This window comes from Eublepharis macularius, chromosome 4 (assembly GCF_028583425.1).
Source record: "Eublepharis macularius isolate TG4126 chromosome 4, MPM_Emac_v1.0, whole genome shotgun sequence".
Classification (NCBI taxonomy): Eukaryota; Metazoa; Chordata; class Lepidosauria; order Squamata; family Eublepharidae; genus Eublepharis; species Eublepharis macularius.
The window spans coordinates 26,288,767-26,309,940 of record NC_072793.1 but is presented as its reverse complement, the minus strand read 5'-3'; the positions used below and the strand labels follow the sequence as shown (position 1 = coordinate 26,309,940).

The 21,174-nt window shown below is 44.3% G+C and overlaps 1 protein-coding gene across 2 annotated transcripts; it reads left to right on the top strand.

Moving 5' to 3' along the window:
• Window positions 1-1,766: 1,766 nt before the first annotated feature.
• On the top strand, window positions 1,767-19,585 carry C1QTNF1 (C1q and TNF related 1). 2 transcript variants are annotated; one of them, XM_054978859.1, is made up of 4 exons: window positions 1,767-1,849; window positions 6,568-6,709; window positions 11,669-11,808; window positions 14,552-19,585. In XM_054978859.1, the coding sequence occupies exons 2-4, from the start codon at window positions 6,579-6,581 to the stop codon at window positions 15,100-15,102; spliced, it is 822 nt and encodes a 273-aa protein (XP_054834834.1). In that variant the 5' UTR covers window positions 1,767-1,849; window positions 6,568-6,578; the 3' UTR covers window positions 15,103-19,585. The 2 variants fall into 2 exon arrangements, with proteins under 2 accessions (XP_054834834.1, XP_054834833.1); XM_054978858.1 differs by having other exon boundaries at window positions 1,773-1,849; window positions 6,565-6,709.
• The last annotated feature ends 1,589 nt before the right edge of the window (window positions 19,586-21,174 follow it).

Sequence of the window (21,174 nt, the reverse complement as noted above, 5' to 3'; positions counted from 1 at the left end):
GCACTTCAAGGACACTTTCCCATGCCAGTTGAGAAAGTGAAAGTAGCCACCTGCAAGATAAACGATTCACAGCTACACAGTTAGACAGCTAGACAGATATTTCTTTACACATTCTCAGAGGCCCAGAATACAATACAGAGTATAATAGGCATACACGGCAGATAAGCAGGGGCGCATCTGACATGGTACTTGCACCTTTACCTTTTTACTATTTCCATATTTATCTTTTAACATCCCTGCTGGTGGTTTGGATTTTCCTTTGATTTCCTAGATCTTGTGGAACAGATCTCTTGTTTTTCCTTTTTTTGTTATTCTTTTCTGTTTCTTTGCACTAGTTATGACAATAGTTCTCTTTGTCTCTGCGTGCAAGTTGCTGAAAAACGGCTTTTAGAATTCTGACCTTATTTCAGTCACCTTTTACTTTTGTTTCTCATCTATCTTTAGCGATTTTAAGAGTTTCATCAGTCATTGGGGAAAGGGAAAGAAAGGAAAAGGGGGGGTTGGGCCGTGGGGGTGCCACCAAAATCAAAGGCACAGCCGTGCTTTGGCACAGACATGACAGAGGTAAGGGAGGAGAGGACAACAGCAGTGAGAGGAGCAAGAACAGGGGTGTGGGATGCCGCTTCTGCGCATTCTCACCCTGCTTGCAGCAGTTGCTGTGGTCGTGGTCTGTTTTTGCACCTTTCTGTAGATGTAGCCTAGTATGGATAGTATTTGTACTATGGAATTCTGACAGTATTTGATGGGAGACAGGAATGCTCCATCCAGCAGCCAGATCTTCTTGGAACTGACAGATGACATGCAATGATGTTTAGTATTTGTTGACAGCCCAAACAAAACCAATTAAGAGATTCAATGTTAAAGTGCATGCATATTGAACTAAAATTAAATTTCATGTTCAACATTTGAACAGTAAAATTTTGTATGTTGTCAATTTTTTTTTTTAAAAAATGTGGATATTAATTTTGGCTCTGTTGGGGCAAGATAATGATCAAGGTTCTAAACTAGGACTGGTTATTAGCAAGGAGCTCGTGAGGCAAGTTAACTGATACTTCCTTGAGATTATATAAAAAGAACTCAAAGTCCAACCTGAACCTTTAGCCAGAGATTTCTTTAAGTACCGAGCTGGCAATCACCAATATGCTACAAGAAGGCCCATTGCCTGACTTGTCTGCGAATTCACATTCCCCACTTCATGCCGACTGTTAACAATTTCAGATTTTCACACACACTTTGTAGTGGAATCTCTTTGCATTCTGGCAGAAGTCTGAATTGGTCTGCAGGAGGAGGGGAGCACAGCCTGCTAGGTTTTTCCATAGCCGGGGAGACATATTTGCAGTCTATGGCATTGTGAGCGCAGACTGCATACAAAGGGACAACACCCCAGAAGTCAAAGGGAAACTGGCAGTGGGTTTCTGTGCCAACCCGACACAGACTGCTTCAGAGCTGCCTATCTTCTGCCAATCTGATCTCCATTGCTGTGGGCAGTGGCTGTCGTTTCCTTCCCTCCTTTCTTCCCTTCTTGGCTCTAGACCCCAACATCTGGAGATATTTTTTGGCAGAGGAAACCTGCCTTCTCTCTCTCAGCTGTGGGTGCTGGGCATACATATGGTTAACGGCAGCTGCGTTCCCATCCGAAGGAGGAGGGCCGGCTTGCAGAGTCTGCCCCCTTCTTTCCCTCTCTCTTTCTCTCTGACTTTTCCAGCAAGCGCCTTTCTGCTTGAAGGCTAGAAGTAGAACCGCCTTGCTCTCTTCTTCCCTGCAAGGTGTTTCCTCGGAAGGGGATGCTCTAGAAGATTAAAGGCAAAGACAAGCGGTGGCTCTGGCAGCCTGGAATCCTGCCCCGAAGGTAGGTTGGACTCTGCCCGGGTGCCAGCTGGGCAGAGTCCTGGGGCCAGATGCTCAGGTCTGTGTGGAATTATACATAGCTGGGGGAGTAGGTGGCAGGGTACAGCAACCCAAGGCTCACTGGGATCTTGTACAAGGAACCTTTCCCCAGGGAGCTCTGTGGGGCTCCAACTGTTGGTCCGTTTGATACTTTGGAAGATGAGACAGACAGTGATTCCGCACACGTTGGATAATGCACTTCCAATCCTCGTTATAGATAATTTCGAACAGATTTTCTCATGTGCGGAACAAAAAATCCACCTCAAATGATTGATAAAGTGCATTGAAAGTGCATTATCCAACATGTGCGGAATCAGCCAGAATCTGTCCCATGCGGTATCTTCTCGTTCACTATCTACTCTCTTCTCTCTTATCCATCCCTGCTTGTAGTGGGCTATACAGCATCATGCAAACTGCTCCAGGACTTGTTTCTGATACAGAGGCAAGCCCTGTCCTCAGCTCCCTCTACAACTGGCTAATACAACTTGCTAATGTGCTCTTGGGGAAGTATAATCTAGGGACAAGTGATATGAGGCAATCTTCTGATGCACAATTACCCTGCCATGAGAAAGGGGGAAAGTGACTCTCCCACCCCACCCCTCCCAGGTTTGCTCCTGAGAGACTCCAGATTATAGCACCAGGCTGTGAACAATCATAGGCTGACAGGTGGGCCAATCCAAGAGCGGCTTCCTTGTGGTTCCTCCACATATCCAAGAGAATAATGGACGGGTGGCCATGAGGCAAACACAGGAACCGTGGGATCCTGTCTCCGCATCACCCCAATGTCCTTTTTCTTTCTGCTCTGGCTAGAATGGGTTCCTGTGCATCTAGAGGCCTCCAATGTTGAGAAATTCTTTTCCAGGATGTGGGGACTTTACATTCTCAGGCTGCTGTATTAGGCCCTGCAGAGATGGAGAGTGGCCAGCGTGAACCGGAAAAAACAAATGCACTCTCTCAGAGGACACATTGCTCCACTGCTCCATGTGCCCATGTTTTTGTCTCCATAATTATCCTATGCTTGTTCATATTTATGTCTAGTCTCCGCTAGTATCCCTGAGGAGTTGTGAGCCTCTTTGTGTCTGCCCCCGTTACTGTGATTTTCTTCTTGTGGGTTTGTGTGCAAGGATTAGACAATTAGTTCTAAGCTAGCAGGGAGCATTTTTGTTATCTTAATTTTTCTATACTGCTTAGTAGACTTTTTAGGATTTATAAATAAGTTTAAAAATGTGATCATGAACCCACTTAGATTTGTCGTCGCTCTCATCCCCAAAGAACAGTGCTTTAAAAACAATTAAAATTGATTCACCTCCTTCTAAATATGAATGGAGCAGAAATATCACCTACCAGGTTATCACTATACAAAACCTGCTCGCACAAAAATGTTGTACAGCTGTTTTGAAAATGCTTATGCTTAAATTAGTTTTCAGTGGAAAGGGATTCCGTAGTTGTGGGGTAGCCCCAAAAAGCACGTTTCTTCTGTGTGAGGTCTCCATGGGATTCTTGTGTGGGATTATTTCTCTGTACATCGCTTGTTTTTTGCATGCAGATAATATTCTGGTGTCTGTGAGTATGTGTAGTTCTTCATTTGTATTTCACGTATATGGATCTTACTTGAGGGATATATACAGGCTTCCTGCATGTGTATGTATGTAATTCTGTGTGTGGTTCCCATCAATATTTAGCATATATAGAATTTTTTCAGTCGTGTATTCATGTACTTTTGAGATTGAATCCTCCCCCCATTTTGTTGAACACTTGAGTTCCTAATTTCCCCCCCACTACTGACGATTGGCATATACAAACTATGCCAGCCTATGTATGTCTTTGCACTAATGTATGCCAGTGTGTGATACATCTGGGAAGGAACCATGTTAATTAGTTTTGTCTGTTGAGCATGGGCTTTTTGTCCATGATGCACAGTGAGAGAGAATACATATAATGTTTGTAGGGCATGCAACAGCGCATAGAGGAGAGAGGGATACATGCAATGTACAGTAGGCTATGTGAGTTTTGTGTGAGTGCAATTGATGTTGAGAGTATGAATGTTGCTTCCACTGCACACTCTGTCTGCACTAAAACTATATACAAGATTAACAGTCAGGGTCAGGGCTTCTGTTTAACACAAGGACTGTAGTTTTGTTCAAAGGCTCTATCATCCTCAGAAAACTACAATTCCCAGAGATCCATGGAGGAAGTTGTTTAAGTAGTAGAATGAACTACATGCATGGTTCTCGCACAGTGTGCAAATGCCCATACATGCACGTACACTACAGCTGTAGCTTATTCTGAGTTATAGGTGGGGGTGCCCAAATACAGTATTTGTAAGTGTGGCTTCTGTTTGCACGAGGGGCATAGCTGTGCCCTTTGGTCCATATGCCCTCTCATTCTGCTTTGCCAGAGATGCTTCCATGAAATGCTCCTTGTTCTGGATTTTTGACCCAGCTACATGGTTCATTCCCTGAGAAATGTTATCTCTCCAGAGGCTGGATGACCACACAGATTTTAGGAGAATTGCCCAGTTTTGCTTGGCACTGTACTGCCTTGCCTTATTATAGGGCAAGGGTGGGGCAAACTTCCAAACTGTGCAAATTCACATGCATTCTGCCACAGGAAAGAGTCAGAACAGAGTCAGGCAGCTGAAAGGACACTTATATAGGACTGATTCAGAGCATCATTGTAGCGTTTCAGGGAGGGTTCCTCCGCTCAAGCCTCCCAATTTCCCAGCTACTCTCCTCAGCAATTATCACTGTGTATAGGGAAAATAGATCCAGAGGAGTTAGCCGTGTTAGTCTGTATTGGAATTCATATGCAAATTTGACTCTGTCAAGCTGCGACTGAATAGAGACTATGAATGGTTATCACATTATCACAGGTAACAGATTCTCTTTACAGAGGCGTGGTCTGGGGGAGCCCAGTGACGCCTGGTGTGGGCTTTCGGGGACCACAGGTCTCTTTGTCAGATGCAGCTGGCAGGGAGAGCTGTGGTTACCGAAGGCTTATACTACATAGGAATTGGATACCTTCACTGCTACAAATACAGCAAACTGACTGCACACCAAAAGGAGATGTTTACATTTCCAAGCAAAGGAATGTTTTGATTACCTCCATGCTAATTGCATTCTGTCCTCTTGTGATTTATGCCCCCCTCTTTCCTCTCTTTCTCTCTCTTTCCCCCTCCTCTTCTGTATCTGCCCAGTTTTGATCAGGCATCTGATGAAGAGAACTTGATTCTCGAAAGCTTATGCTATAATAAAATTGGTTAGTCTTAAAGGTGCTACTGGACTCTTTTTGATAGGGAAAATAGGTCCTTTTTGCTTTTCTCCAGACCTTCTCGTTCTGAGTTAAAAAGCCTATCTACATATTCATCGGTGCACACAGGTCTAGAAATCTTTGCAGTCACTCCATAGGACTGAAGGGTGATTAGTAAGCAGAACGCAATGAGCAAGGGTGTTCTCGGTTCTTCTTCACCTACTGTTTTTCTCTGCAGCCCCTACCAGATTCTTTTCTCCATCTGATGCAAGAAACATAATCTTGGACCCCAAGTGTGAGTTGGGGCTATACAAGGGGGAGACGTAGAAGGGTTAAGCAACATCCTTCTCTGCAATGAGCTTTATCCCCCCACCCCACCCCCACCGTGCAGAAGAAACAGCCAGACTGTGTCCACTGTTGCTGCAAGTGCAAATTCACCCTTGACGATTATGCCAAGGGACCAGGAGGTGCTGAAATCGAGAAGTTGCGTTCCTCTGCTGAAAATCTTCAGCCCAGGAAAGTAGCTATGTAGGGAACATGCACGGTGCTGTTGAGAAAAGATACGTGGAATCATAGTTAGCATTTAGCCTCTTTCAAAATTCTGTACCAGAAATCAATTTCGAGCTGCCTCGAGATCCCCTTATATATTATTCAGCAGTCTGGATCTGCTCGTGTCCTACATTTGTTTGCTATGATAGAGGCGTGTGAGGAAAGGAGGGCATTTGGGGACCCAGGTCAATGGACCCTGATGTATGTGGACTGTGTTTTTGGAGATCTTTATTGTGACAAATCCTGGTGGAACACCATTGTGCCCTGGCAGTAAATGTGAATTATAGGGAGGGTCAGGGCTTTTTTTCTGGGAAAAGAGGTGGTGGAACTCAGTGGGTTGCTCTTGGAGAAAATGGTCACATGGCTGGTGGCCCCGCCCCCTCCAGACAGAGGGGAGTTTAGATTGCCCTCTGCGCCGCCGAGCAGCGCAGAGAGCGATCTAAACTTCCTTCTGTCTGGAGATCAGGGGGCGGGGCCACCAGCCATGTGACCATTTTCAAAAGGTTCCGGAACTCCGTTCCACCCCGTTCCCGCTGAAAAAAAGCCCTGGCAAGGGCTGCACATGCCCTAACACTGCCATGCTCTGACACATGCTGCTCTGAAAGATTGATGTCCATTCTTTATGCTGGTCAAGTGTTTGGCAGGAAGGGAGGGATGGCCTACTTCTTGACCTCAGACAGACAGCAGAACTGTGAGCAAATGCGGGTGGAAATCCTGCAGGCCCTGTAGACCTCACCCTCCCCAAATCCATCCCTTCTGAGGCGACTGCTTTGCGCTCTCTCTTCAGTGACTAACTCCTAGGTTCTTCCACAGCTTTTGCAAGATCTGGTCTGTCCTCCCCACTCAGCACTTTGCCTTGCCTGACTCTCCCTTCTCCAGCAGGGCTTGGCGCAATGAAGGGGCTTCTAGCACCAAGTGCCCTTTTGCTCATCTGTCTGCTGTCCTGGGCTTATTGCAGTGCAAGTGATCCAGAAGAAAGGACTGGAACACCAACACGAGCACCGCACCAGCGTCACACTGCCAGGTAGGTTGTGACAGTAACATCACCTTGCAACAAGAGGCCCCAACAGCAACAGTTTTGCCCTTGAGCTGTGGAAGATGATCCCCAGTTGAGCCTCATGATGGGCTTGCTCACACCAGCCCTGATGAGCCATGCAAAGCGTACCTGGGCTCAGAATATCTCTCCTCCCCAGCTTTTAAAGAAATAACTTTATGTTGTACTTCAATGGCCAATTAACTTCATTAATGTGCCTCTTAAGTTTGCCGTTAATGCACAATTAACTCTATTGCTCCGACCCACTTTGAAGGAAGCCAGAGGCTGGTGGAGGATGATAATGGCTCTGGAGGAGGCGTAAATGCCTGCAAAAGGGGGCCTTAATGGGTGTTTCAGAGCATAAAATTAAGGTTCCCCTAAGCAAAGTGAGCATTCCACAATGTATCTTTGGATTGCAATGGGTTATGCTTCTCTAAGTTTCCCTTCAGCCCCTGGAAACAAACGCAACTGAAGAAGCCTTCAACCAGTCTCTGTCTAGTCCTCTTACTGGAATATAAAAGAGGAGCAGAGATATCTTTAGGTGGGAACTTGGTAAACGGGACTTTCATCCCTGATGTTTTTGCTTCTCCAACTATAAAGAAGAATAAACAATTATTCAGTAGCCTTTGTTCCACCCTCCTCAGATCTGTAAATGACCTATTTCTCTCTGACATTGGCCATCGTCACACGGCCATAAATTTAGCACCAAACTAGCGCCATCTCCTGCTGCATGCTCACCTTATTCCGGTTCTGTTGCGATTTCGCCGTTCTCCCCAAATCACGCTTTGTGACTCTTTATGTCGTCCTTATCCGCTTCCATGTGAATGTCCTGGATCGACTGTGAACACTTTGCAACGCCAAAGCGCTCACTTCTGCGATCATCTGTCCCACCTAACACTGATTTTCCTGCCCCACACTCCCACAAGCCCCAGCGCCACCTGCAATTAAGCCTCAAAGTAATGTATTAAAAAGGTAAGCCTTATAGCGCTATTGCGATATTCTGCCATGCAAGAATAACTGAAGCAGTTTTACACCGGTTGAGTACACTGATATTTCCTCTAAAATTTTAGTGCCAAGTAGCCGTGGATTCTCTGCTTCGCTGCCCATCTTGGTCCCCCCTTTTTAATATATATCAATGTTTTAATATATATATATATATCAATGTTGGCCCAGCACAACATTGGTATAACGGAAGTGCGATATAGTGCAAATATGCGAAAAAAATTTTTTTTAAGGGGGGCAGGATTTTTGGCCCCATTTCCGAGGCACTTTGACTGCCCATCAAATTGTGCTTTTCCCTGTTAATGTGTCCAACTGGAAGAGCAAGCAGTCGTCAAAAGATGGGAGAATCCGTTCTGATAACGATAACAGAGGAAACGATTTCTAACGCAAAATTGACGAAATAAGGGGCCATGGGACGACGGCCATTAGATAAGTGATATGCCACAGATCATGGAGAGCCACATACAGAGTGCCCATCAACCAAAGGAGCCATTTGACTATAGTATGCCCTGCACTCCACCCCCAAAACACAGAAGAATAATGTGTAACTATCAGATAACCCTTTTAATGACGGAGTATCTCTGAGCGTGTCAGGTGATCTTTCCCTTTTTGAGATTTTTTTTTTTAAGGCTCAGTATTCAACTGTGGTATGTCCTATTCTGCCACCTTATTAAATTGCATATGTTGACCTAACTTCATATACAGAATCCCTCCATCTGCACAGCCTTGATATAACCATCATGTGTGGCAAGTAAAAAAATAAAGCAGTTTTATATTGGGCTAAATAGCAATGATGATATTATTCTAAGTTCTAAAGAAATTGCCCACTTTCCTTAAACTTGGGCAGGTGCCACATGGGGAATGGTGCTCAGAAAAGCCAGAGGTGGCATGTCAAAGAGCCACAGGTAGCTTCCGAGCCTCTCAGAGCGGAACCACAAGTGACGCCTGACACAGGTTGGACACTTGTCAGCTTCCCTCAAGTTTTGATGGGAAATGTGGGCGTCCTGGTCTTGCAGCTTGGCTCTCTGACTGCTGTCCAATGGGCTTTTCAGCTGTCACTTGTCCAACATTCTGCCAAGCTGCCTACATTTCCCGCCAAAACTTGAGGGAAGCTGACAAGTGTCCAACCTGTGTCAGGCGTCACTTGTGGTTCCGCTCTCAGTAGCACTGCATTAGATCACTGAAGATTGCTGAGATTCTAAAGGAGCAAGTAGCTTATGGTGCGGCAAAGTGCTGCACAATTCGTAGAACTCTGTTGCCACCTCCTCCTCCCTGTACACAGAAGATACAAAATGTTAGCTTCAACCTATGTGATTGTTCTTTTGTGTACTGAACGTCCTCCCTCCCTCTCAAGTGTGGAAGTTGCAAATCAACTGCCACTTTAACGTTTTAGACAGAAACCTCCATAGGAATTATGGGGCCCTGTGCTAAAAAACAAGGGGCAAAAGCAGTGAGAAAGTTCTCACCAAAGCCATGCGGCTCATCCACAATTAACGCAGTGAGAATTGGCAAGGCTAGCAGCGGGCATGAGCCTAGTTCCTGGAGCAGTGACAATGTGCCCAACCTCCGGGCTATAATATATACTGTTCCAGTAATAGTCCAAATAATACATGCCCAAATTTGGCTAAAATCATCGGTTGCAACTTGCAGCACATTATGAGAAAATAAGGTACAGTACTTATTTAATGCACACTGCTGTATTCACTAAGTGGGCTGACTGACCCTATGTTAATGTTCATTTGTTCTGAGTGACTTCAATAATGATAGCGTCCCAAATGTTTTTGAGTAGCTTTTGTTTTCACAGTGGCTCTGTTGCTCTCTTCAGTCTAGTGATTGGTCACCAAGTTTCCACTGCACTGTCATAGAATGTCTTCCCTTTTGCTGTTAAATACAGCTGTGGTGTGGAGTGGTGGCTAGGTCAAACACAGGCACATGGATATTCAGGCATGCAGAAGAGACCTAATTGTAGGCTTGCAATTTGCCTGCCCTTGGACCCAATCCCTCTGCTCTTGAGAAACGGAGGAGCAGGAGAAAAAAATGTCCTCCATCACAACACTCTAGGAATTTCCCCATTTATCTATGGTCTTTATTGGAAGATTAGGAGAAATTCAGAGAGCGTCCCCTGGAAGTGACATCACAGCCTCTCCAAACCCCGTCCTTCCCAGGCACCGCCCTCAAAATCTCCTAGCATTAGGGTTGCCAATTCCAGGTTGGGAAATCCTTGGAGATTTGGGGGTGGAGCTGAGGAGGGCAGGGTTTGGGGAGGGGAGGGACCTCAACATGGTGTAATACCATAGAGGACACCCTCCAAAGCAGACATTGGAAATCAGTAATAATTTTGGGAGATCTCCAGTCTTCACTTGGACATTGGCAATCCTACCTGGCATACCTAACTGAAGCCTGCCACGAGTGCACTGCCTGCCTGATATTTGTCCCTGAAAATTACAGTCTCTATTTGTGTGTGTGTCCGTGTGTGTATGTACATCTTTGCATTAGAACGCTTCAGTCAGATCATTAATTTCGGTGTAGGGGTGAATCTAATGCACACATGCATCTAAATGTATATACATGGATACAAACTACTGGTTCATTGCTTCCTTTCCATCCTACTCCTGTTCAGACAATAAATATTTCCTGATTGTTTTTGAACGGTGCCACCAGATCTATTGTGCAATTAAACAATTGAATTTGGCAGGGTAGGCAGGCTTATAAAGGCAACAGCTGATGCCTAATGCATCCTCTTTCAAGTGTGGGAATAAAAAGGTTTCGAGCACATATATTCCTACACTTTGCTCTGAAATTTAAAAGTTGGACACTTGAAATTAGAAAGTTGGACAGTGAAGAAAACTGACAGGAAGAAAATGGATTCATTTGAAATGTGGTGCTGGACGAGAGTTTTGCAGATACTGTGGACAGCCAAAAAGACAAATAAGTGGGTACTAGATCAAATCAAACCTGAATCCTCCCTAGAAGCTAAAATGGTAAGACTAAGGCTATCATTATGAGTCACATTATGAGAAGACAAGATTCTCTGGAAAAGTCAATAATGCTAGGGAAAGTGGGAGGCAGTAGGAAAAGAGGAAGACCTAAAACGAGATGGCTGGACTCAATCAAAGAAGCCACGTCCTCCAGTTTGCAGGATCTGAGCAAGTCTGTTAATGAGAGGATGTTTTGGAGGTCTTTCCTTCATAGGGTCACCATAGGTCAGAGGTAAATTGATGGCACATAACACACACACACAGCTCTGAAATATTGGTGGGTGGAGGTAATACTGCTGCTTCTTCCTATCCTCTTTCCCCTTTCCAGAGCTGGCTCCTCTGAGCCACTTGTTATTGCTTAACTCAGGTGCAGACCAAAATCCCATCTAAGCAGTCATTATTGCTAGGCTACTCCATTACATGGCAGAGGCATCATCTATACGTCTGGATCCTTCTGAAGATGCCAACTGGAGAGGTCAAACGATCGGACAACTTTCAGGTGCCGCTGCAAGGTTGGGGCAAATATCCCAGGCAATCAAGTGAAAGACCAGCCCTGTCTTAAACAGAGGCTGCTTCCACACACGTTGGATAATCCACTTTCAATACTCTTTAGTGAACTTTTGGAACTGCTTTTCCATGTGTGAAACAAAAAATCCACTTCCAAAGGATTGCTAAAGTGTATTGAAAGTGCATTATTCAACATGTGTGGAAATGGCCAGAGTCAGAAGAAAGTGGAACAAACATTTGTTTACTTGCAACTGTGGAAATGATGCCCCGTCTCAGTATCTAGGCTCTAAGTTAATTCCCATCAACAGGTTTTTAAGATCCTTCAGTGTATGTTTTGTGAAATGATGGCATTAAGAAAATTATGATTCAGGGTCAGAACAGGGGCTGGAGATTGCACATTATCCAAGGAAAGCAGCTTAATTTTTTTCAGTTTCTGCTAGTCTCTCTGCACTGTTTCTGCCAGGGTAGAGAACGACGATGAGAAATACAATAAGCAGCCTCGAGGCTCCGAGTGTATACGCTGTTGTGATTCTCCAGAGGACTTTCCAGCACATCCTATATATTACCAGCCCTTGCCTCAGATCAACATCACCATCCTGAAAGGTAAGGGGGACCAATCATGGATACAGGCCCTGGACTACAGGGAGAGGTTCTAAATGCCCTTTCAAGATTCCACAACTGGGGCTTTTTCTGGCTTATTGCATAAACTGCTAATCCTGCCTGATCGATTGTTCATTGGTCCAAGACTTAACACCTGCAGATAATTATCAACCCAGAGATCCATTTTGTAATCTTCCTGGATTAGGACATTATGCAGCCATGTCTTTTACCATACAGTCCTCCCATGGTCCTGTTGTCTGTGCCACCCACCTACCTGCAGTGCAGTACTTACAGACACCTGCTTATTAGAGGTGCAGGACAGGGTATTCAGTAGAACCAGGGAGGAATGAGCCAAAGAAGTTGCAGTTGTTTTGTCTCCTGATGTGCTGCTCATTTAGAGGTCCGGGTTACAGTCTGGCAACCCTGGCCGATTCCGCCCGGCTTACCTGAAGCCGGAACGTTGTGGAACATGCCGGAAAAAATGTGGAAGATCGCGTTTTCTCGCACGAGTTTTGTGCAATGTTGTGCAAAATTTGCGCAAGAAAACGCGGTCTTCTGCTTTTTTTCCAGCATGTTCCACAACGTTCCAGCTTCAGGTAAGCCGGGCGGAATCGGCCCCTGTGTGCTATGCTGCTTTGTAATTGTGGCTCATCCTTGTTTCTGGCCTATTGTCTGAAATGCCCGAGAGCCTCAGCAAAACCAGATGCATTTCGCAGCCTGCATGGAACAGCAAAAGAGTAGGTTTCTATAAACTGTGGCAAGTTGGCTTTTTATTCCCATGCTTTGGTCATGAGGGTGGAGTGGCTGCTCTTTGGACAAACCTTTGAGTTCTTCTAATACCAGAAGGGCCAGTTTGGGAGAAATTATATGAGCTAAATAAATTTCCTGGCCTGAAGAAGCTGTTATTATAGCCTCATCCAAGCTTTTTCTTTACGTAGGCCAAGGGAAACTGCCAAATTAATCTTTATCCAAAACCAGGACTATTAGAGGTTGCATTCGGACATAGCTTGGCTTGGCTGAAAGAATGAGAAAGATACGAAAGTGAGACATCAGTCTAAGTCCTTATATTGCTGAACCTCTAGATCCCTCCCCATGAGTTATTAGGGGTGGGTGCAGCTGGGAAAACAGGTTCCTTCCTTCCTCCTTCTCTCCAGTAAGCATCTTGGACCCCTTCCCCATAATAAAATAAAACCAATGGCCATATCAAATTATTTATGTTTTATTTCAGTTTTGTTTTACCTCTGTATTTGGTTTTATGCTTGTTTTAAAATTTCTGCAATCCATACACTATTATATTGTTTATTGAATGTCCCAGCCATTGATCTTATTGGCTTGCACCATATAATCCACATGGAGTCTCAGTGAGAAAGGTGGACTATAAATAACAAATTTGGGATCCATTTATCCCTTTACTATGTTAAAAGTAAACCTGTTAAAATATGTTTATATTGCTGTATTTTAGGATTTCACTAGTTAGAAAATTATGTTTGCTCTGCTCTGTTTGCAAAATTGGATACATCTGAAAGGTTATATGTTTATGTTAGCAAACCTAGAGAGGAACTGAGTACTTGAAAACAGCTCGGCTTTTATGAAGTGATGCAACTTTTTGGAGAACTTGCCTAAAAGAACGTTGAGGCAGCCTCAGCAGAAAAAAAAATCGTTTGTAAAATTGTTGATGAAATGGCACAGAACAAAAACAAACTACAAGGTAGTATCTAAGATCGGACCAGGGGAACAGATTAGCCTTCAAAGAGGAAGAGGTGTCAGAGAACCTCCATTTTATTTTCACTGTGTAGCCCTGTGAAGCCTGAAAGACTAGTTCAAGTTCTCAGGATGAAAATCTATTTTAAACAGATAGCCATTTCCCAAGTGGTAACCACGGCCGTTTCCACACGGCTGACCTTCCCTCGGAACGACCCAAACATCGCACAAAAAACGCAGAAGATTGCGTTTTCTTGTGCGAGAATTGCGCAATGTCGCGCAAATCTCGCGCGAGAAAACGCGATCTTCTGCGGTTTTTGCTCGATGTTCCGGGTCATTCCGAGGGAAGGTAAGCTGTGTGGAAACGGCTCATGTCTAGTGCCTGCCTTCATGGTGAGAATCTTACCATATTTCTGTACCTATTGTGAAACTCAGGGAACTACAGATGCCATATATGGCCATACCCTCTTTTTTATATAATTAAATTTTTATTTCAATGGATAACTAAAAAAAAATACAACATAAAATACAATCAGTCGTCCAGATTGTATCTCTACCATCATCCATGACTACAATCATCAATAATCATCCGGATCCTACACAAAACCTAATCACATCATCCAAACCATGTATATAAAAAGGTAAATTATATCATACATCTTTATTAAACTTGCTTAAAGTTCATAATTTTTCACTTCTATTCAAAGATATTTCTATTTATGTTCATATCTAATAACAATTGTTCTTATTTATTCATAATTTTCAGTTATATAATCAAAAACACTTTCCATTTTTCTTGAAATGCTGAAATTGGCCTATGATGAATATAAGATATTAATTTTGCTGTTACCACATATTTGTATAGCTTGAAGAACAAGCTGTGGCCAAACCGTCTTTACCGCTAGAGCAGGCATAAGATACCGAATGATTATACTATGCTGAATGGAATAATCTCCTTCTAAGCACATCTCCTGATGGGGAACTGGAATGTTTAAATTCATGACTAGTACTGGTGGTGCTCAATTATGACCTCTCTGTTATTTAGGTGAGAAGGGGGACCGTGGAGAGAGAGGATCCCAAGGGAAGTTGGGCAAAGCTGGTTCTCCAGGGATCAGGGGCCAGTTGGGCCCCAAGGGTCAAAAAGGCAACTTGGGTGCTCCAGGAGAGCGGTACAAGACCACCTATGCTGCCTTTTCGGTGGGCCGTAGGAAACCTCTGCACAGCAATGACTATTACCAGACACTGATCTTTGACACCGAATTTGTGAACCTCTACGGACACTTCAACATGTTCATGGGCAAGTTCTACTGCTATGTGCCTGGGGTGTATTTCTTCAGCCTCAACGTGCACACTTGGAACCAGAAGGAAACCTACCTGCACATAATGCACAACGGGGCTGAAGCTGCCATCCTGTATGCACAGGCCAGCGATCGAAGCATCATGCAAAGTCAAAGTCTCATGTTAGAGCTGCAGGACCAGGATGAAGTCTGGATACGGCTCTTCAAGGGGGAGCGTGATAATGCTGTTTTCAGCGACGAGTATGATACATACGTTACCTTCAGCGGATACCTAATTAAGCCCAGCTCGGAGCCCTGAATCGGCACAGGTGAACAAAATACTTTCAAGAACTTCACTTTGCTCCATCCTTCCAGTGTCTTCCTCATTATTGATTTCTGATCTTACATCCACTGGGACCCAGCATAATCAGGGCTTTTTTTCTGGGAAAAGAGGTGGTGGAATGGCAGTGGGTTGCCACTTGCCAGCACAGGGGGCAACTCCTGGCGGGAGGTGATGCCCCTGGTACCACATGCGCACGTGCAAAGTGCACACACGCTTCCGAGACCGCACAATGATGTCACTTTGGGTCAGCTGGAACGAGGGGAGGAGTTTTAAAAATTTAAATCACCCTCAGTGAAAATGGTCACATGGCTGGTTGCCCCGCCCCCTGATCTCCAGTGGTGCGGAGGGCGATCTAAACTCTCCTCTGTCTGGATATCAGGGGGCGGGGCCACCAGCCATGTGACCATTTTCAAGAGGTGCCGGAACTCCGTTCCACCACATTCCAGCTGAAAAAAAGCCCTGAGCATAATACTGAAATATTTCTTGGGTCATCTGTACCACATGCTTCAGTGTTTTTTTTTTTAGTTAACAGCTGAGACACGCCCCCCCATGCCACTCCCCCCCACATGCTTTGGCCTAATTCTTGTTCCAACCAAAGATGCAATCAGGCTCTGGCCTTAACTATGTCATCAGCACTGGCCACCTCAAGTGTGCTGTAGTAACGACACGAGACAAGATCTGGATGCAAAGTCTGTCCCTCCAAGATGGAGGCGAGAGTTTTATTAAGAAGCTGTCTATAGCAACAATTGTAGCAACAGTTACACATTCCAAACCAGTTGCAGCCAACTAAGCAAATATGCTGTGATCAGGCTTTTGTCTTATCTATGGAACATAACAGAAAGGTACATCATGAGCTTCTGAGCGTAGGAGAATAGAGTGTATGGGAATGTTGTTTGCTCTGAGAAGAATGAGAGATTTATGGCTACACATTTAAACTACTCCCTGAGTCTTCCCGTGTGGCATGCCAACTGACCAGGAGATCAGGAAGGTAGAAATGTGAAGAGCAATTAATGGAGGCTGTGTGGCATGCCTACTCCAGCCTACATGTGCTTTCTTGGAAATTTATAACGGCAATAGAGAAGGAACCACTGAGGTGGTGTGCTGAGGCTATTACTGGCAGACATAGGGTAAAGTAACGAAAAGATGAAGTCAAACATTTGGATGCCAAAGGAAACATTGTAGGCGACAGACCTCTGTGCTCGGCTGCTGGAATCCAGCTTGCTGAGTACTGTCCCCAGATGGCATGTTATACACTCCATTTCTCCTCAGGAGCAGCTTTGTTGTGCCACCATGGTAGACAACTTCACTGGTGACTCATGTGAGCTCATGCTATATGTTTCATGAACCAAGAGCATTTTCCTAGTAGCTTCTCTGTTGAATGGACTTGGTCAGGGTTGCATTCCAGCCTGACTTCACTTAGTAAGAACTGATAGGGTTGGCAGCTTTTAAACGGGTCCCTCTAGTTGTGTCCTTAATATCAGTAGGATATGAAGCAATGATCAGGTGATGTAATGTAGCTCTGTACCTTGGAAAGCTTAAACAGCCCATTTCCAGTCATTCAGTCTCTATTAAAGCAACAGGACATTTCACCCTGTCCATTTGGCAACTGTATCTGCATAAAATAGCTAATCATCTATTGCGATGACCGAGTGTGAGCAGGACCGGCACGTCCATGGAGGTGGTGCTGGCAACCACCTCGAGTGCTGAACTCTGAAGGAGGCACCGTGCTGGCCCTCGATGACCCCCTCGACCCGGAAGCAGGCTGCATCCCCACTCGCCTCTCTGCCCCTTTGCCACTGCCACCCGCCTCAGGTGAGGGGGACGCTCCTGCGCGATGACAAGTGACGTCATCGAGCAGGGCCAGAGCGCGCATGTGCTTCAAGCGCATGCACAGGGCAAGGGGCACAAGTAGGTATCTTGCCTCAGGCACCAGAAACCCTGGCACCGGCCCTGAGTGTGCTCATATTATGATGGGCATGTGAGTTGAAAACTCACTGTAAATTGCAGCTTTTTAACGTCTGTATATATGACAAAACAGTTGTGTTCAGTTCCATAGGCTTTTAAAAAATGTCATGTGTGAAACAGCATGAATGTCAGAAGCAAGAACCCCATAACCAGATTTCTTCTTTACTCTCCCTCAGGGATCACACCGGGAGCTTTTCTCATGTAGTGTTTTACAGGTTAACAAGCACCGAAAAGGGCTGCTCTCTTTACTGCGAACATACAGTACGTTCCGGAAAATAACGAACTAAAATCTTGCCTCACTACTTTTCATTATTTAAATGTAACAAAGCATGCCATAGGTTAGTTTTACAATATATTTCAAAGGAGAAGCTAGTAATTAATAACATACAAGGCACGTGTGGATTAACAGAGTTTTGTTTTTTTAAGCGGGAGCTGTAGCAGGAAGTGACTGTTGACAATGTTGTTCTCTTCAAAAGCCTACAAATGTGCACATCACGCAACCTGGGAGGCTTTCAGGACACACACAGAGTTATGGGTTTTGTCTCCAGATCATATTTGAGTGTGTTTAATGTTCATATGATGTCCCTCTTTTAACTTCCTCCACCCAGCAAAGAAGTTTCCATGGAGACTGATAAAAATAAATAAGCTTTCCTCTGGGAACCATTGTTTGCAGTTAAAGAGGCCACGCCAACTCAAATCTAGGCCTCCTTTTGTAAAAACAAACTGTGCTCAATCTGAAGAGGGTGCTTCTGAAACATGGAAAACAATCTCAGGGTAAATAGAACTGGTCTCACAGTCGGAGACCCAAATACAGCTGCACACCTGAATATTCAAAGTTCCAGGGCTAATCCTGGGCCCATTAGGGAACAGGCGGTTCCGTTGGTCTTTCCGAATCAAATTTATGGGAATATGCCATTCAATATTCAGAGGCTCCCTTGATATATGACTGTGGTTAACTTTATATTGTCCTGGGTGTGCACAATTTACTTGGGAACTTGTTCTTCTGGTGGAAAGCAAGCTAGCTTGAAAATGCAGATAAGAGTTAAGAAAATGTATATTGAAATTATATATATGCCAGTCAGCAACTTGGAGGAAAAAAATAGCCCTTTCCCTTTAATAACAGATTAATGTGTGGAAATGGACCGCTGAATCTTTTCATGGCATGGAGGAAAATAACATCACATGGTAAGTAACATCCCTTTAAAGCCTCTATTAAAGGGATGGGGCATTTTTTTCCCTCCAGAGAGTTAGTAACCCTAATGGCAGCTGCACTGGTGTATGGTATAATTATTGTGAAAACTCTTCTGTAATATAATGATATACAATGAAGTGCTATACATTTCTGAGGGACTGTGTGAATCTGACTATCATCGTAGGAAGGCATTTTGTTGAGGTAAACTTCACCAGGATCCCAATCCAGTCTGCAAACCAATTGCCATGGTCTACTTGTGATATTTTAGAAATGAAATGATATTTCTTTCACGACTCGTGAAATTGTATGTAAGGAATGAGACTGTGTACGTGTAGGGGCTTGTGTTATAATTTCGTTCCTGGCCCAAAGAAATGTTTGGACCCTGGTTATTTGATAAGCGTTTTTCAAAAGAGGCGCTAAAATATTTAATGTAAGTGACAAACGACCAAAGAAGAAGTTCTGAACATTAAACAGCATTCATCTTCATCAAATGCAAAAGGGTGAGCAGGCAACAATACTGGGAAAGCTGCCAGACTGTTTAAAAATAGGGGAAACTTGTTAATATCATGAAATAACGGTGTAAGATACAATGTAATAGCTTAGTGCCAAGCGTTCGCAGCTAGCAGAGTTCTATAAAAGAGTATTGCAGTATCTTTTGTGGGTCCCTAGATTGGCCATTGAGACTCCCGATTTCTAAGAGAGATCCAAGACAAGAGCAAATGCTGCCTTTTTGTTCTTCCACGGACCAACTTTCAAATTGCCAAGCAGGTAACTAACTGAGTAGGATCTGGTATAAAGACAATTTGCATTCCAAACAATGTCCCAAGATGCCACAGTGGGGCAGGTATATGTGGCACAAAATTGCTGTTCCTGGAACCACTTCTATAGCTTGATGTTGGGCAATGTGGTGGTGGGGGTGGGGGTGCACATGCAAAGCCTTTAGACCTCATAGACATGGGCACAGAGAGGGCATATTGGGAAAAAACAGGGCCCTAAACTGGTATTCATTCTGCCAAGCATCATCCAAAAGCCCTTCGGCATAACCCCAAGTGCTGACAAGTTGTAAGAAGAGTTCAGTTGACTTGGCAACACCACAGGATAGGTACTACCCAATCATATATTCACACGCTGAGATATGCACTCTGTCCATCATTTCCATTTGTATCTACTGAGGTGCAGGACAGAAAAGCTTAGGACTTATATGGGTTAGAAAGGCAATTTTATTTCTATGTGTAAAAGCCAGGTAATCCCTTTTGCCTTTTTGTACTATCAGCTCTGCTCTATAAAATGGGTTTATTTTCAACCAAATGTCTGTCTGTCTTTTTCTCCACAAAACATGGCTGTGCTTAGCTCAGCTCTGCTCAGTAGGCAACACTGCTGCAGCTTCTTTACAGAATCCTAGGGAGAGCAAGATCAACCACACACACGCTAGGTTAGAGTTACAAATCAAACTGATTTATTAAGCACAACGGCATCCTACAGTAGCAACAGCAAGTAATGACGTAAAAGCATACAAAACGTCATATAACCTCAATGATGAGAATTAAGGATATCAACAGAAGTTACAAGGTTGATAGCTGGTCGCATCAGAAGTGGCGACGAGCACATCTGGTCTTCTCAGGGAATGCAAGCAGGAAGATAGCACTCGTAGCAGTGCCTGGTTTTGCTCCTGCTGCGACTGAAGAGAGTAAAAACAAGCTTGGATTCTTGGTATATGGTATGTTCTCTCGGGATTGCTCTGAGCTTCCTTTGGCTAGATGGTCCACTTTTAAAGAAAAATATTTCTATTGCTTTCAGTGGGGAAGTCCAAATTTCAGTTATACCATCTCCTTGCAATTAGTCTCTGAACACCTCTCGTGTACATGTGAAGTAAAGGCTTAAGCAAGATTTTAGCAATTCCTAATCACTTTAGCAATTCCTAACCGCCATCATTTCATGTTGCTTCAAGAAACAGTTTCTATTCTAAATAATAACTTTGTGTAAGCTATTGCCCCATGCCCCAGTTTTTTGGGCATTCATACAAGAGATCTCCACACTTTGGCCAGGTTAACCACACATTGCTTAACATTTTTTCTCTTGCTTCCAGATATTTTACCAGAAGACCTTTCAACAATTGGCTCTGTTCAGTTCTTAAGCTCCTCCTAGTAAATCGCCTTTATCAGTGTAATCATAAACAGAGTTATGCCTTTCTATGCCCATTGACTTCAATGGTTTTAGAATGGTCTAACACAGGAGCCCTGTGGCGCTGAGTGGTAAGCTGCAGTACTGCAGTCCAAGCTCTGCTCACGACCTGAGTTCGATCCTGGTGGAACCTGGGTTCAGATAGCCGGCTCAAGGTTGGTCAGCCTTCCATCCTTCCGAGGTCAGTGAAATGAGTACCGTTTCCTGGGGGTAAAGTGTAGATGACTGGGGAAGGCAATGGCAAACCACCCCGTAACAAAAGTCTGCCAAGAAAACATTGTGATGTGACGTCCCCCCATGGGTCAGTAATGACTCGGTGCTTGCACAGGGGACTACCTTTACCTTTTAAACTCTGCTTAGAAATGCATTCACAGGCCTCTTTACCGCTGGACATTTTTTCTCATCTATTGCCTCTGCGCTTTTAATTCCTTACCAAATTCTGATTGGGGTCTGAGGTTGGTTTCTCAGACCCTACATTCAGGGGTTCTCAAGTCTGCAAAACAACCTGCTCTGCTGTGTTTGCTCACAGTGAATTAAGCACCTGCAAACTCACAGATCTGAACGTTTAGCACTCCAGCTTTACTGCATGTTTGTTGTGATTATACGCATGAACATAAAAAACCTGATGCTGTGCAAAATTGCAGCTCCACGTGACACTCACTGTGGGCAACGAGGCAATGGGCAAAGTGATTTCAAGCATATTCACAATG

Excerpts from the sequence above, each read along its gene's own strand:
- C1QTNF1 (XM_054978859.1), top strand. The coding sequence starts at position 6,579 with ATGAAGGGGCTTCTAGCACCAAGTGCCCTTTTGCTCATCTGTCTGCTG. Across the intron at positions 6,710-11,668 it reads CACCAGCGTCACACTGCCAG|GGTAGAGAACGACGATGAGA; the intron begins GTAGGTTGTGAC and ends TGTTTCTGCCAG. Across the intron at positions 11,809-14,551 it reads CAACATCACCATCCTGAAAG|GTGAGAAGGGGGACCGTGGA; the intron begins GTAAGGGGGACC and ends TCTGTTATTTAG.